This window comes from Acyrthosiphon pisum, chromosome A1, assembly GCF_005508785.2.
Source record: "Acyrthosiphon pisum isolate AL4f chromosome A1, pea_aphid_22Mar2018_4r6ur, whole genome shotgun sequence".
Lineage (NCBI taxonomy): Eukaryota > Metazoa > Arthropoda > Insecta > Hemiptera > Aphididae > Acyrthosiphon > Acyrthosiphon pisum.
The window spans coordinates 81,729,953-81,745,473 of NC_042494.1; the positions used below are offsets into that span (position 1 = coordinate 81,729,953).

At 31.6% G+C, this 15,521-nt stretch overlaps 3 protein-coding genes and 1 long non-coding RNA gene across 13 annotated transcripts in view; 1 reads left to right on the plus strand and 3 right to left on the minus strand.

Moving 5' to 3' along the window:
- The window catches only part of LOC100166927 (sporozoite surface protein 2), a 4,332-nt gene extending 3,284 nt beyond the window's left edge, over positions 1–1,048 (minus strand). Inside the window, exon 1 of one of the 2 annotated variants that reach the window (XM_001945778.5) lies at positions 854–1,048. In XM_001945778.5, coding sequence (XP_001945813.1) covers positions 854–914 — 61 coding nt within the window. In that variant the 5' untranslated portion in view covers positions 915–1,048. The remainder of the gene's footprint in view (positions 1–853) is intronic. The other variant, XM_016803467.2, reaches the window with a different exon arrangement.
- A 349-nt stretch (positions 1,049–1,397) lies between these two features.
- On the plus strand, positions 1,398–11,539 carry LOC100164913. 6 transcript variants are annotated; one of them, XM_001946771.5, is made up of 3 exons: positions 1,398–1,557; positions 2,617–2,669; positions 10,007–10,516. In XM_001946771.5, exons 1-3 carry the CDS (start codon positions 1,509–1,511, stop codon positions 10,265–10,267), a joined length of 363 nt encoding a protein of 120 aa, XP_001946806.1. In that variant the 5' UTR covers positions 1,398–1,508; the 3' UTR covers positions 10,268–10,516. The 6 variants fall into 6 exon arrangements, with proteins under 6 accessions (XP_001946806.1, XP_016658957.1, XP_003243711.1 ...); XM_016803468.2 differs by lacking the exon at positions 10,007–10,516 and adding an exon at positions 10,639–11,539 and having other exon boundaries at positions 1,425–1,557; XM_003243663.4 differs by lacking the exon at positions 10,007–10,516 and adding an exon at positions 7,000–7,786 and having other exon boundaries at positions 1,425–1,557.
- Positions 7,388–10,743, minus strand: LOC115033767. The gene is made up of 3 exons (XR_003839079.1): positions 10,620–10,743; positions 10,379–10,454; positions 7,388–7,513 (listed from the first exon to the last, which is right to left on the minus strand). It is a non-coding gene; the product is annotated as an uncharacterized LOC115033767 (long non-coding RNA).
- A 763-nt stretch (positions 11,540–12,302) lies between the features above and the next one.
- Positions 12,303–15,521, minus strand: part of LOC100164494 (serine proteinase stubble) — a 19,652-nt gene continuing 16,433 nt past the window's right edge. For all 4 annotated transcript variants that reach the window (XM_029487619.1, XM_029487618.1, XM_029487617.1 and 1 more), the window contains 2 exons: positions 13,501–13,657; positions 12,303–12,593 (listed from right to left, as the gene is read on the minus strand). In XM_029487619.1, the coding sequence (XP_029343479.1) occupies positions 12,406–12,593; positions 13,501–13,657 (345 nt within the window). In that variant the 3' untranslated portion in view covers positions 12,303–12,405. The remainder of the gene's footprint in view (positions 12,594–13,500; positions 13,658–15,521) is intronic.

The window sequence follows — 15,521 nt, forward strand, 5'->3', positions numbered from 1 at the left end:
CTTGAAAGATACAAATGTAGCGCATTCGAGTATTTTCAGGGTCCTGTATCATCTATACAATTATCATTGTTTCTCCCCTATTGTCATAATGTCATATATAGTATTTGCTAGTAACTATAATTTATATCATTATATTACTTAAAGCAACTAATAATTTAACGAATAATGAAATGGTTATGAACATTTTAATCATGGTCTCAATTTTATTATGAGTATTAATTATGCGTATTAATGGAATTCAAGTATTTAAAAACACGTCAATTGAAAAAAAAAAACGGTTTCCAATTTTTTTAGATTTCGGTTTTGAATTTAATACAGGTTTCCAATTTTTTATGGTTTCGGTTTTAGCTTTAATACCAGTATCCCATTTTTTTCGGTTTCGGTTTTGACTTTAATACCGGTATCCAATTTTTTCCGGTTTCGGTTTTGATTACGGTTTCGGTTTTGGTTTTAAAACGGTTTATACCGGCTTCTGAAATCGGTTTTGAAAACGGTTTCAAGCCCTGGTTTTAACTATGTAAAATATGTTTTATTATATTTTAAAATGGTAATAGCTTGTAAGTCGTAAGACGAGTAAATAAACACCTCGATTAAAAAGACTAAAAAAAAATCCTTTATGTTAAATGATTAATATATTTTACTAATTTACCACCCATAAACTAGTGATATACCTATTAACAGTTATCTCATATATATTATAGCTACCTATAATATAGTATAGTATAGTATAGTATAACTTTACTAATGAATATTAATAAAACATAATATAGTGTTAAGTTTAAAATATTAAAATTAAATGGTACATAAAATCCTATGCCGGGTTATTGTTGAGATTGAAATGGTAGGTACTTACAGTGAGATAGCTGGAGAAGCGTCGCCACTGCGAAGAAGAAGACTGCAATTTTCACGTTCATGTTGGATGTCTTGACGGGGAACCCGAAAAGAAATGGATAGTATTGCACGGAATGTTAATCACTGTAATGACGATTCGAATGGTCGTTGTCTTTATTCCTGGTCGCAGACCGTAGAAGACTGATGTTTGGTTGGCCAGGCGTTTTGGATTTATAAAGCGACCAAACGCCTGCAATGTGTTCGTTTCCCACCAGAGCGGCCAGCAAAGAATTTGCATAGATGCCGGAGGGGGTGGGGGGTTTGACGTACTCGGGCCCCATTAACGATGTTCTACGCAAGAATTGGCAAAACAGATAAGAGCCAGATAAGGATTTGCATTCGATCACCCCGTCCCCCGATTGTGGAAACAACGGTGTCGTACGCACGGGAAATGGTCGCAATAAATTAGAACCACGATTACGACGGCCCATAGCCGGAAACGCACTTGTCGCCGTTATCAAAAAAGCAATTTAAAAGCGACTAGGCGTTTGCGACTCATCACTGTACATTGTGCGAGCCGACCGCGTATTATAAGCTTTACATCATTAGGTTTTATTGCGCTGTCGTATATAATTTTATTATTGTACCGATACATAATATTTAGACCGCAAGCCATCATGTCCACCAAGAATTTCGCGCTGATCGTGCTGGCGTGCCTCGTCAAGGGTAAGTCCAAACGCCGAAGTAGGCACTTATATCTATATTATAATTATATAGGTGCACTATCGTCCTCGTGTTCCTATATCATAAGTATACGTAATTATGTTTACGACCGTAATTAATGGTATAATATTATAATTATACCGGTGCGGGACCATCAACACTCCCGACGTCTCGCTGATAAAATTTTAAAGCGTCCGTACGAATTTTGATTTCGATTAAAAACAACAGGTACCTACGCGTTCGAAAATTCCAAATCTAAATACGAGTTTCGGTTGGTATTTTATTTTTATTATTATTATAATCATCAGCCGTGTCACGATGTCATTAAACCTACGGTTAATTATTACACGCGAACGCGTGTTATCGCTGACACTAAAACCGAAAAATATTTTAATATTATCATTTACGTTTCGTTAATTAGTAATTTATTACACATTTCTCGTATCGACATTGGTCGATCAACTACTGGCGAATCGTGTCAGTACTGGTGTCGTGGATCACACCAAAGTGTTTCTACAATAACGCAGTGACCATATTTGAAAAATTTTGTTATTTCAATTATTATTCGAATACAATAAAATTATACTAAGGGCTTAGGAACTATCGACAACCATAGAATTTTGACGTGCAACGCATCATACGAAGTTATTCGTAGTCGGTCGATACGTTCTACATACCCCTATACCTACCTAGTTTACGTTTAAACGCGTAACATTTAAATCGAAATGTTTGTTTAAATAGAATAGGTAGACAGTATAGTCGAGATTCGTTTAGCATAATATAATTGGTTTAAGTTATAATAATATTTTACTGAAAACATGTCGAAAACCATAGCGGTGATGACATTAATTGTGTACACTGTACTGTATAGTCAAAAAAGTAAATTATCTTTGAATAATAATAATATAATATTAATTAGGTAACCACACTGAAAGGTCTTCGTTCTCGACGAATATAGCCTTTCTTGTGTTAGCACAATATTGTGATATATAATCATATATATAGTATAGGTACCTAATATTTAACTATATTTTTAGATAACAAATTTTTTACTTTTTCCAGACGCTTTCTACGCGGATGCCGCTCCATCAATCACACGCGACGATTTAACTGCTGTGAGTACTTGTACTTGATATTACAATTTTTTTAGTTATTATAATATAATATGTAAATGTATAGATTATTATTTTTTTATTAAGTAAAACACTTTAGAGGAGACCACCCACACGAATATTATAAGTGTTTTGAATTATTTCAATTATTATATTGTGTACCTACGTTTAATGTTGGAAAACTAAAAACAATGGGTATAGGATTTATTTGTATAATTCGATGTGCTAACTTGATAGGTTTAAAAAACTGTGATCTATAAATAATGACAAAAAATTATTATGAAGTCGTCAGATCGGTACGTCAAACGCGTAGTCCATAGTTTACAAGTGCCCAAGTGGCTCGCGTATGTATGTAGGTTTAATATTTTATGTGCATTATTTTTTTGAATTCTTTATTATTTATATTTTTTTTTACTAAATTGAAAATACTTTGATATCGATATTTGACATAATATGACTTTAGCATAATTTAATATAATTTTATGGCGGTATACAAACTTTACGTCTTATTCCTTTGTTGGTCCGCTTTAAAAAAAAACACACAACAATATATTTAAAAACATATTTTCACAATTTTTTTGAACATATTAATATTATATTGTATCATATTATTATAAATACAATATTCGAGACAAATAAAATGGTTTTCGATACCTGCGTGTACATCATTGTGTAAAACGAAGGCAACTCTAAAAACCCGAAAGCTCTCCAAGCCCCGTTCAGACCAAAGAACAATTTGTCGGAAACATATTGTGTTTCTGACATTGTCACCGACAATGTGTCTGATTTCTCGTCACGATCAGTAACATAAATATTAATTATCGACGAAAATGTCAGAAACATTATATTTTCTACAAATGTATCTTGGGCTGGACGTAAATAATACTAAATATAAGCGTAACACAATTATAATATTTTTCCCACATTTTCTCTTTATAATAACTTATATTAATTTAAGACGTGATAAGATAATTTATTTTTTAGTAATTATAATTTTTATATGTAGCGTGTCCAAAATATATACTATAATTTTATTTTCAAACGTTTAATATTATATCAGTGACCAGTTGTACAATATAACAATAATTTTCTATTTTTTTTTTCGAGATATTAATAAAGATATTATATTTTCTGCTAAGCCTCGTTTTTTTATTTTTATAGAAAATTAATTTACTAAAGGTTTTTAGAAGGTAACTTTCAATCATCTACTTTTTAACAGAAATTATCATAAGTACTTCATAATAAGAGTATTATTGAAATAAGTTTTTATAATTCCGATCACGATCAAAAAATATGACCGTACAATTTGGAGAAAAAATCGTTTCTACGTTGTGGGTTTCTAAAAAATAATAGCTGCTTAAGATTATTTAAATAATTTATTTGATCTACAAAATTATGATGGACAAATATAGTTTATAATTATGTCCATATAATAATATGTCAACCAACAGTAACTACAACACTACGATTTTCCATTGAATTTCATTGCTGCAGGTTGTTGTACAAACATTACACTATAGGCTATAGGTATATCGATCTTCGACAGTCGTCATTTCAAAACTAATATTGTTGAATTAAACTAGAGTAGGATTGATTCAATATATGATCCAAAATCGAATTCTGACAGGAATCTATCATAACAATAATTTTACACTGAATACTACGTGTTTACTATCAGATACAAGATACATTTAAAACCACAATCGCTATAATTATTATCGTATTCGAAAATACTCAAATATACATATTTTTTATTGTATAGCATTCGAGTAAAAAATTATGAAAGTGTACTATTTTGTTTAACTGTAGGTGGGAAAAAACAAAGAGTCCATCATAATAATAAATTAATATAATATTATGTTTATCTATAGCTTACAATCGGTTCTTTATATAAAAAATAATAATGTATTTTCGAATACGATTTTTGCACTAACGATTTGAAATTGTTGTCACCCTGCATGTAATAAAAACAATATACTATTATAAACCTATCAAAATTATGTTTTAAAATATAAAGTTTGTAAATAAAATAGATAGTCCCACTGCTTTAACATATAACTTTTATCATAAAATACCGGTGTCTAATTAGCAAAAAATCGACATTTATGAAAAAATAAGTTCATTTGTTGAAAGAATGATTCAATCACTAAATATTTGAATCGCTGTCGCGTCGCTATCCCTGATTATAAAATAATAATATATCCGAACCCTTATCGTTATAAATTCGTAACACTCCAGCATAAAACAAGGAACGTTCCGGAGCAGCGCACATTGACGTACACGTAAAACATTATGCATAATGCATAAGTTCTGGGTGAACGGGTCCCCCAAGTACACCCATATTGCCCTATCACTGCAGTTAATTTTATCGTGTGCAATTAATGTAGACGATATTATGACAGTGAATCGACGTTAACAAAAATAAATGATAACAATTCACGGTTCAGACTTTTGATTATGTTTTGTTCCGGTGTTTAATTGTATATTGTACAATCCTACTATGCCTAAGTACATATTATTTTGATTTATAAGTTGTAAGTTGTAACCAACTACAGTAAACTGTTAAGTTATTATGATAGTGTAGTACTGTTTGTAATATGACTAATGACTATAATATAACATAATCAATTATAGTTAATTATTAATAATAATATAATTAACTCTAAAACTTACTCAGTCAAATAAAAGTTAAATAATATTATTTTAATACCACCCGTATAATTTGAGCAATAAAAATGTTCAATAATACCTTAATATTTTTTGATTAAAAAACCTTCACGGATCCTACTTAAATACTTCTCCTTATTGCACAATATTTTCTATCAAGTGTAGTGTTTTAGCAAATTATTTGTTTGAATCAAATAATTTATTAAATCTAGAAATATTATTTTGTTTATTTTTTATATATATATACATTAATAAGCTTTAACTATAGATATAGATTGTATATTCATGATTTTAACTTCAAGTGTTATTTTGCATATTAATAGAAAATATCTTAATTTATCATAAATCATTATGGATATTTTAATTAACTAAGTTAATGAGACAATTAAAAACTTAACAAACTACCTAATTAATAGACGAATTTAAAAATGTAGAACTAATATCTACACCTTACGTTTAAATAAATATATTATGTATTTGTGTGTGTGTATGTGTGTGTGTGTGTGTATGTGTGAATTATGCGTGTGAGTGAATTTATAATTGAAAATTCTATTATAATATATTATTTACGTTTAAAACGCGTTTAGGAATTAAGTTGGTAGGGCTCTATTTTTCACATTTATGTAGGTGACAAAATCTCATATTACGAACCGACGAAAAACAATTATTTACGCTTCCAAGGGCCCACAAAAAAATGCTTCACTCGGACTCCAATTTCTACGAAACAGGCCCTACTCGACGGTTGATGTATAGTTCAGAGCTTAAGTCTTTCGACTCGAGTAAACTTAAGGTTTTTAAAATATTTATATATTATAATATGTTTACGTTTCAAGTTAATTATAATTCAAAACAGAAAAATAGTTGGTTGTTTCATCATTATTGTTGGTAGCTAACTGTTTATGAAATTTACAGCACGAATATAAAATTAAAATTAATAAGTGCGTTATATCCATTTACCTCTCGTCAGAAATTACTCAAATTGTACATTTAAAATCGGACGTGCAAAATAAAATATTTCATTTCATTCACAACTTGAAGTCACGTGAATCTATAACAATTTATTTAATAACGTCTTATAGGTTGAAAAATATCGAAATTTGACCTTTTACATTCAGTAATGTGAACATGCATAAATATTTGAGCACAATATAGCACCTACTTGTCGCTTTCAAGCAGTTTATCGTTGAAACCATATACTCATTATAGTATTTCTAACTTCTAAGTGCGTTCTCGTCGAAAAGATGACGTTCAGATTTTATATATGCAACTTATCCAAAACAGACGTAACATTTTTTAAATTATTTATCTTCTTGAATGACATCATACATTTTTAATTTCGTACGAAATTCGATAATAGGTATTTCAAAAATGATTTGACTTAATCTATGTAAAAATTATTTTTTCAAAAAGTGACAAGTATTATTGCATGTCTATATGGAATCAATACAGCAGTATTAATAATAGTTATATACATAATATTTGTGTGGATCGAAATAAATAATTGACAGCAAATATCCCAACCGCATCAGTAGGTACCGAGTTTTCGAACACGCGTGTCCCACAAAACACACACACACACACACACACACACACACACACACACACACACACACACACACACACACAATTAGCACGCACACAAACACTTGTGGTATATTGGCCGCAGGTGTTGCCCCGTTCGCTGGCCGAACTGGTGGACTCGGACGCGTTCGAACAGATCTGGCGGAAGGCAGCCACCGACGAGATGGTCAAGCGGTTCGGCAACGGCGCGGGACGTGACGACGGCGCGGTTACGCGCAACATGATCGGCGACTACATGGTGTCGGACGAGTTCCACAAGGCCGTGTGCAAGGCCGGTGGTTCGGGGATGTCGGCCATGGGCGGCATGATGGGCAAAGCACCACCCCCGTGGTCGTACATGGGCACGTTCATCGGTTCCGACAAGTTCCAGCACGGTTCGTGCGACATGGTGTCGCAGGGCTTGATCCAGTTCGGCGACGGCATGAACGGATGGTTCCGGTCGGCGGGCGCCGACGCCGACACCACCGTGGTGACCCGGGACCCGTTGCGGGCGGTTGACGTGTTTTTCCGGTCTGAGTACTACGGCGACGCCCGGAAAAACCTGCGCGACATGTTCGCGGACGTCCGGTTCTGATCGGTTCGAATTAGCCGCGGCGGATCTACAACAACACCGCTATTATTATATTATTTTTTACACGATACTATTACAATAGTATCACATAATATTATTATGTTATTGTCATTGTTATCGTCGTCGTCGTCATTATATTTTCACCGCCACCAAGACATGACACGTTTCGACAATAATAATTATTAGTAAATCTATACGCACTATTTAATATTGTGCACAACTATATTATTTTTATTTCGTTGAGAGACAAAGTTGTGATAATATATGATATGAATCGTTTTTAAGGTCATTATATTATATATACACACAAATACCCATAGTTCATAATAGGGACTGGAACCGAACCTAAAAGAACAGGAACCTTAAAAATATTAAGAGCTGGAACCGAAACCTTCATTTTAATAAATAAAGTACCGTAACCGAACCAGAATTTTTAAATTAAACAGGTTCTTTTAGGTTCAAAAATAAAATTATTTTATTTGTCATAATTGAATGGTATTACTGTTAAGTGTATAAACTATGTATATGATCATATGAGTTTTCTAATATTTCTCATACTATTAATTAAAACAGCATTCTAGATAGGTATTTAAAACTATTATACTTTTTGGTACCTAAATTATCGGGAACCAGTACCGAAATTATTTGGAACGGAACAGTGATTTTATTTTTGTAGAACTAGTACCGGAACCAATACCGACAAATTTAAAAGATTTCAGTCGCTGCGGGTCCATATATGCTATACTTGGGCCCGAATGTTATAAGTTTAAATTTCTGTTTATAATATATTATTAATAATGTTTACTGTACCTACGTATTGGTCGTGTCCCTTCGATCACGCGAACACGCACAAAGCGTTTAAGTCTCCGTATTTTTTTGTATGAAACGAAATATTACATTCAAAACACTCCCAACCCATATAATACTTATACAATTATATATTTACAATATAATCTTCCACGAAAAACATTATCATATTATGTTGCATCGATGGCTGAGCAGTGGCCACACGCATTTTATAATTTTTGTTTAATAAGTCACAAAGATATTAAATTATTCAAGAGTTCACTGTTTTTGGATAGAAATTTTAATAGTTATAAGAAAATTAAAAATGCATGCAGCCCATGCCTCAACGTTTTAAATACTTTTAGAATACTTTAGAATCATATAAGAAACCAAATACGTATTTTCATAAATGTATAGTGAAATATTCGATTTGATGTTGACTTCCATATACCTATTTTATGTTTAATAATTATTGTAAGTGATGTATATGTATTTTTCAAATCGACTAAATGAATAAAACATTTACCCTACGACGCCTAATATTTTCTTCTGCACATTTCAGATCATAAATAAAATAAACCAAACATTCATTATAATTTCTTTGGAGATTTAATACTGCTTATATTCAATACTTCAATACTGCTTTAATAGTACTTACCCTAATATATAATATCATGATTTTTTAACTATCAACATATTAGTATATTAGTTGTACATATTAATGAATACTATAATATTGAAATTCAAATCGTTAGGTATTCAAATAATATAATATCTATACACATTAAACATAGATTCTGTTATCGTGATAAGCACTCCTATATATAACAGTATTATAACTTACTTGGTCACGAATTACGATTTACGATACTATAACATAATATTATATACCTTATACTAATAGAAGGTCTATGAATATAATTTAGGTAATATTATAATAATATTTATTAATAATTATTTATCTAGATGACTACGTATCTTTGTGAAAAAAAATAATATTAACACTGTAAAATCAAATAGTTTTTTTTTTTTTTTAATAACTTCCTTTAAATCATAGGTTCTTAACCGGGGGTCCGTAGATGGTTACTCAGGGGTCAACAGGGTAGCATGGCAGCGAGTTTTTTTAGATAATCCAAAAATAAATTTGTTCTGATAGCGTTTTTAAGATAACAAAATATATGTCTTGCCCACATTCTGCCACTAAACAACAAGGTAAAGCAACAATATAAATCTTAGATTACGATAATCTTATATGTCATATAAAGTTATCGTAATCGTAATATTTGGGCAAACCCATGGCAATTGGCAATACGATCTAACGAGCATTATTTTTGATTGAACACGGAAAGCCATCATTTCAGTTGACCAGTCGCTGTCGCGTTGTGTATCGGACGTCGCATTTTGCTGTCCCGACCATTGTTATATTTTATTTTCAAATCAATTACCGAACGCGATGGTATTTATTTATTTGTATATTTTTTATTTTGGTGTGATTGGGGGGGTGGTACCGTGATTATACTTTACACTTCAAAGGGGTCCATGGCCCAGAAAAGCTTGAGAATCTATGCTTTAAATGCATATTTTTATATAATATTATACCAGCATTATTGGTCATCACGAGTTTGGTGCTAAACAGTTTATACAGAGTCTCATGAGATTACGTCGTATAGGTAGTGTTTTAATACAAATATATAACAATTGATACCGATTATAATGTGTTTTTACTAAATTATAGGCGTCTAAAACCGTCGATGTCGATAACAGAGTACTGACAAAAGAAGAATACGAAAATGAAGTTGACGTTCCAGATAAGACTGCATTTGAAAACTTTATTCAAGGGTTGCACAACATTGACTCGGCAATGGAAGCGATGATCGATAATTACACGGACGGGGTTGAGCATCTGAGTGAAGAAAACGCATTGCAGGATGCAGACAATTTGAAATTGGACAAGATGGCACGCAAACACAATGATAAGTCATCGATCGACGGATGATAATATTCACAATAGTCACAAGACAAACAACGATAAAAAATATTTATATCTATGTCACTATAATATTATAATATCATATAATATGTCTTAATAATAATATAATATACGCACATTTTCATGAGTAATCGCATTGTAGTAGATATATCTAGTTTATCATCGACCGCATATTATTATGTTTCGTTCACACCTGTGGAATGTAATTTTATTATTATTATTATACTATAATAAAATTTCCCATATAATTATATATTATTTTTATTATTATTATTATTATGTAAATGTGTAACGATCTGAGAACAATATTTCGGTCCATTATTATTCGCACCATGCAGTTATCGCAATGCCAACGTACCTATATATATTGTTTTCAGGAGACGGAAGACCCGCGGAAAGCGAACCCGAGTGTGGGCCAAATCGAAACGCCACTGATCGATAGCGGTGATGTCAGTACGCATTCCACCTCAACCACGGAAGGCGACATGCTGTCCAAAGGTGCACTTTCCGGTCTCGTGCCCGGAGGTGGTGGCAGTGGCGAAGCAACTTCGGCCCCGGCCACCAACACGCCTGCCGCCAGTTTGGGGGGGTCGACACTACCATTCGGAGGCCTGCCGACCGGCATTCCCGGGGCTGGTGGGCTGCCTTCATCGTACCTGCAGGGAGGAGACAGTGGTGGCCAGAGCCCTACACTAATTTTAGGTGGGTTTTCCATCGTCGTTGTGCCCTTGCGCGGTATGAACATGGCCAACATGGCATCGATGCTGTCCGCCGGACAGCAGCTGGGTCAAATGGTGCCCAAACCAGGTGTCGGTTAGACAGTACGACCAGCATATCGATCATATTATTAAATAGATCACACACAATTCGCTCGGGGCATTCATCACATTATATATACTTACGAGTTACGATATGATATAAAAAATAAATAAATAAGAGTAAAATCGATCTTGTATTTTTTAACTATGACAATAATTATTATTATTATTATCTATATTGGGGCTATGGATTTTAACACGATTTCAACCTTAACAACTCAGAATATTATAAGTATAAAAAAAAATGTGTTTTTATATTATTTTTTATATTTTTTTATTATTTTATATTCATACTTACGTGGAACCTTGTTTTAAATTTTCAAACTTAGCTATAAAAATTGAACATTTTATACATTTGTTTATATTTTAAATCTGTATAATAGAAGTGGGCCTCAAAGTTTTATTACGATTTCAACTGCATATTATAAGGCGTATTTTGACACTTTTTAGAGCATAAAAATCCGCTCTTTTCGTATAGGTATATGTATATAAGATCACAGACCCTGCGTGGTGCATACGTAAGTGTATAATTTAACTCTTAAGTATCGAAGTTATACAACCAATTAAATACAAAATCCTAACCTAAACTAACCATTCTAAAATCCGATAATTAAAAAAAAAACAAACATTCGTATGTATAGATAAAGAAGAAAAATGAAAAAGTAAAAATAAAAATAAGAAAAAAACAATGTAAAAAGAGTTCACTTGATAATAATAATTATTATTAAAACCAATAGCAACTATTTATGAACAAAAATTAAAAAAATAAAACAATTTAAAAACAATACAAAAAAATTTGCCACTGAAACCGTTGTTCGAACTCGAGACCCATGTTTAAACCCCTTGTTTGAGAACCTCCCCGAGTCGTACCTCTTATTTACTTATTTCGCGACAAAATGTAGCCTATCTTATTTTCCGTGGTCTAATCTATCTCTGTACCAAATTTCATCACAATCGGATGAACAAACCGTTCAATGCAGAAAGGACAAAGGTGCAAAAATGTTTTTGTTTTTTTATATATATAGATATAGATGTACTATAACCGTAAAGTCCCGAGGACATTCTCGTTACACGACTATTTCACTATTATGTTTGAATTTGTGTTTTTATTTAAATTAATGAAAATATAACATTTTCCAAAAAAAACTATAGAAAGAGTATAACATTTTGAAAATATAAACGCGTCGTCTGCGTAGGTATAATTATAGGAATCGGCAAAAGACTTAGTATATAGGTACACTATATATAATGTGCAGATCGTTTTATACATTCAATTACTGTATAATATATTATTATATTGTATCATTGATCTGACGATGACTGCCATCATTGTAAGTTCTTCGTGATGAAATCTGTGTACTTGGCCACGTCTGTGAACACTACGTAATGTCTGGTGTCACATACCCGCAATCCGTCTTTGGCCACCGTCAGGGACACGATACCTCTCAGGTACCACCTATGGTTCCTGGCGAACACCATGCCGCCACCACTATCTCCGTTGCATACGCTTGTGCCTATATGTCAGATTAAAATAATATTATACAAAACATAATACAATCACTGCAGTAAACCATATTTTGTATATGCGCGCACATTTGGTCAATATCTAAGGAAATAATAAAAGGAATTTCGAAGTATTTTAAATTTTTTTACAATTGTCAATATTCGTTGTTACAATATGAAATTTTTATATTTTTGATAAGATATTGCTTCGTAAAATAACCATTCTGTATCATCATACCTACGAGAAATAAAATAATATTAAATTCTATTAAGCGGAAAATGGTATGAACTATTATAATATAATGTGTAGCAAGGGCGGAAAGTGAGTTATTTCAGTCGCGGGCGAGGGCCGCAGACGAGGGCCGCATTTCGCCCAAGACTGAAATTGCCTTCTAGCACGAGCCACACATACTATTTTTTGTCACGCCTCTACATTCATCGGTAATGCAAGGATCTATGCAACAACTAGACTATAATTATACGACAACAATATATTTCATGAAAGAAACGATTTGGTTTTATTTATTTTTAGCGTCACGCATAGAGATTATAATATGATTATGAGATCTTGAATCTTGATCATGAATCTTTTAAGGCAACGTCTTCGTTTAGTAACTGGCAACTATTTCCCAGATTATAATTTATTAGCAACGATAATAAGTAATTACACATTTACACGCTTCTACGCAAACAGTATTGGATAATGTTAATTTATTTTGAAACACCAGTTTTTAGGTAACTTTACACTTTGATTGTATCATTTATATAAATATGTTTTTTTGTTAATATTAGGTAATAATAAAAGACTTAAAAATAAAAATAATATTATTTTTTGCGTCAAAGGAAAAATATTATATACTCAGTAGTTTTTAATTAAAAAAAAGTTTGGCCACCCCTGGAGTATAGTGAATAAATTACCATTTCTGAATCCAGCGCAAAACGTTTTATCAGACGTGAATTCCGAATAAAATTGTGGATAGCTCCAGAGGCATGTTTGTTGTGATACGACTGGCATCTTGGCCATTTTCAGTTCTTCGGTCGGCGTGTTGTTTTCGTCGAAGCCCCAACCGACGACCTACCGGAATGAGATAAAAAAAAGTATCAAATTAATATTAATCAATTGACAACAATAATAATAATATAATTAAAGAAGAGGACACAGTAGACAGCAGTTTTGCATCTATTCGTGTGCAGTGCCGACCAAATCATCAAATTTAGTTTTAATTAAAAATGTAAAATAAAATTGATCAACAAACCAACTGCCCCAATGATGGCAATGAAAAAGGACGTAACTCACTTTTACGATTTTTTTTTTTTTCAATGTGGTGTTACTATTTTTCTGATTGTCCGGCAAACTAATTGTTGTATTTAATCAAACAAATACGTTGTAAAAAATAAGATTGAGTTACTACCATCTTCGTCGGAAATCCAGTAATACCAGTAAAACCACATTAAAAAAAAAAAAAAAAACAAAAAATTCGTAAAAGTGAGTTAGGTCTTTTTTCGTTGAGGCAGTCGATTAACAATATCAGTGGATTTTACGTTTATTTTACAGGGTAAACGTCTAAATATGAACGTATGCAAATATTTATAGTATCAGTGGAATTTACATATTTTTTTAAAGTAAAAAATTCTACCTGTGGAATTAAAATACAAAAAGGTGGGCAAGTGGATGTCGCTTTGCTGTACAGTAGGTTACAAGTGGGTCACTGTATAATGGATGGTATTAATTTTGAATTCAATGATATAATATCATTATATGAGACAAATGGTACTGAGCGGAGACGGTATGTCAGTCAAGGTATAAGACATATTTTATACTTATCTATGGTATTAATAAATTAACCCATAATAGGTACCTATAATAAATTCCAAATTAATCATATCACAATATCCATTAGGTACTTATAACGCGTTATACATCAACAACAAACCGTGATACTATCATAGATATATAATAGTATACTTTAGAAGTTTCAAGTACCCACGATTAATATTATACAATCATAACAAAATAACTAAAATAGTTATTCTAGGTTTTTTTATATGTGATTTCGTCCAAATTTGAACTTAAAATGAGTATAAAATAAACTGTGCTTATGTATTTTTTAGATTTTTTGGTAACAAAATTAAATACTTACGTTGAATCTTGTTTTAAATTTTAAATTCTTATATAAAAGTTGAACATTTTATACATTTTTAACTACAAAATATCAATTTTAAATTTGATAAATGTTGTCAAAATTTTAACTTCAAATGCTTATAAAAAAAATTGTGCCTATGTATTTTTAATATTTTTCAACTGCTATTGTAACAATATATCAGGAGCCTTTCATTAAATTTTCACGCTTTTTTACCCAATAAACAAAATTTCATTGATATTTATAGAAAAAAAAACTAAAAAAATTGAAAACTGAGAATGTCCGTAAACAGCTCAAAAAAAGTCAAAATATTTTCAAAATTGTATGATGTGTAGAAAATTAAAATATTAACATTCAGTGAATAAATTGATAAACATTTTCTCACGACCGATTAGGTGGTGGTACCTCTCGGGAACTGTGGAACGGATATAACGTCCCTCAGGTTACTAACATATTTTGTATAGTATATGGGTAATAATGTGGTATGTGGTAACACTGAGGTGGATTGATTGTGTTAAGGAAACAAGAAAATATTTTAATAAACCAATTTTTGGTTTATTAAGATAAAATAATATGATCGTTTTTTAATTTTCTACATTTACCTATAACAACAAGTACTAATGGTCAATAATATAAGTAGGACCCAATTTTGATACCACAAGCTGCTTGCCTGATCTAACATCAAACACAAAGGTAAGAACTATATGGGGACATTATCTGTATTAGACGTTAGTATATTGGTTTTTTACGATATTTTAATTTATTAAGCGAGTTATGAGCATTTTTAAATTTCAATAC

Bases quoted from the DNA above. Each gene is read 5' to 3' on its own strand.
- LOC100164913 (XM_008183622.3), top strand. From the start codon at position 2,373: ATGTCGAAAACCATAGCGGTGATGACATTAATTGTGTACACTGTACTG. The intron at 2,434-2,616 runs GTAAATTATCTT...TACTTTTTCCAG, and splicing joins TGTACTGTATAGTCAAAAAA to ACGCTTTCTACGCGGATGCC. The intron at 2,670-6,999 runs GTGAGTACTTGT...TATTGGCCGCAG, and splicing joins CACGCGACGATTTAACTGCT to GTGTTGCCCCGTTCGCTGGC.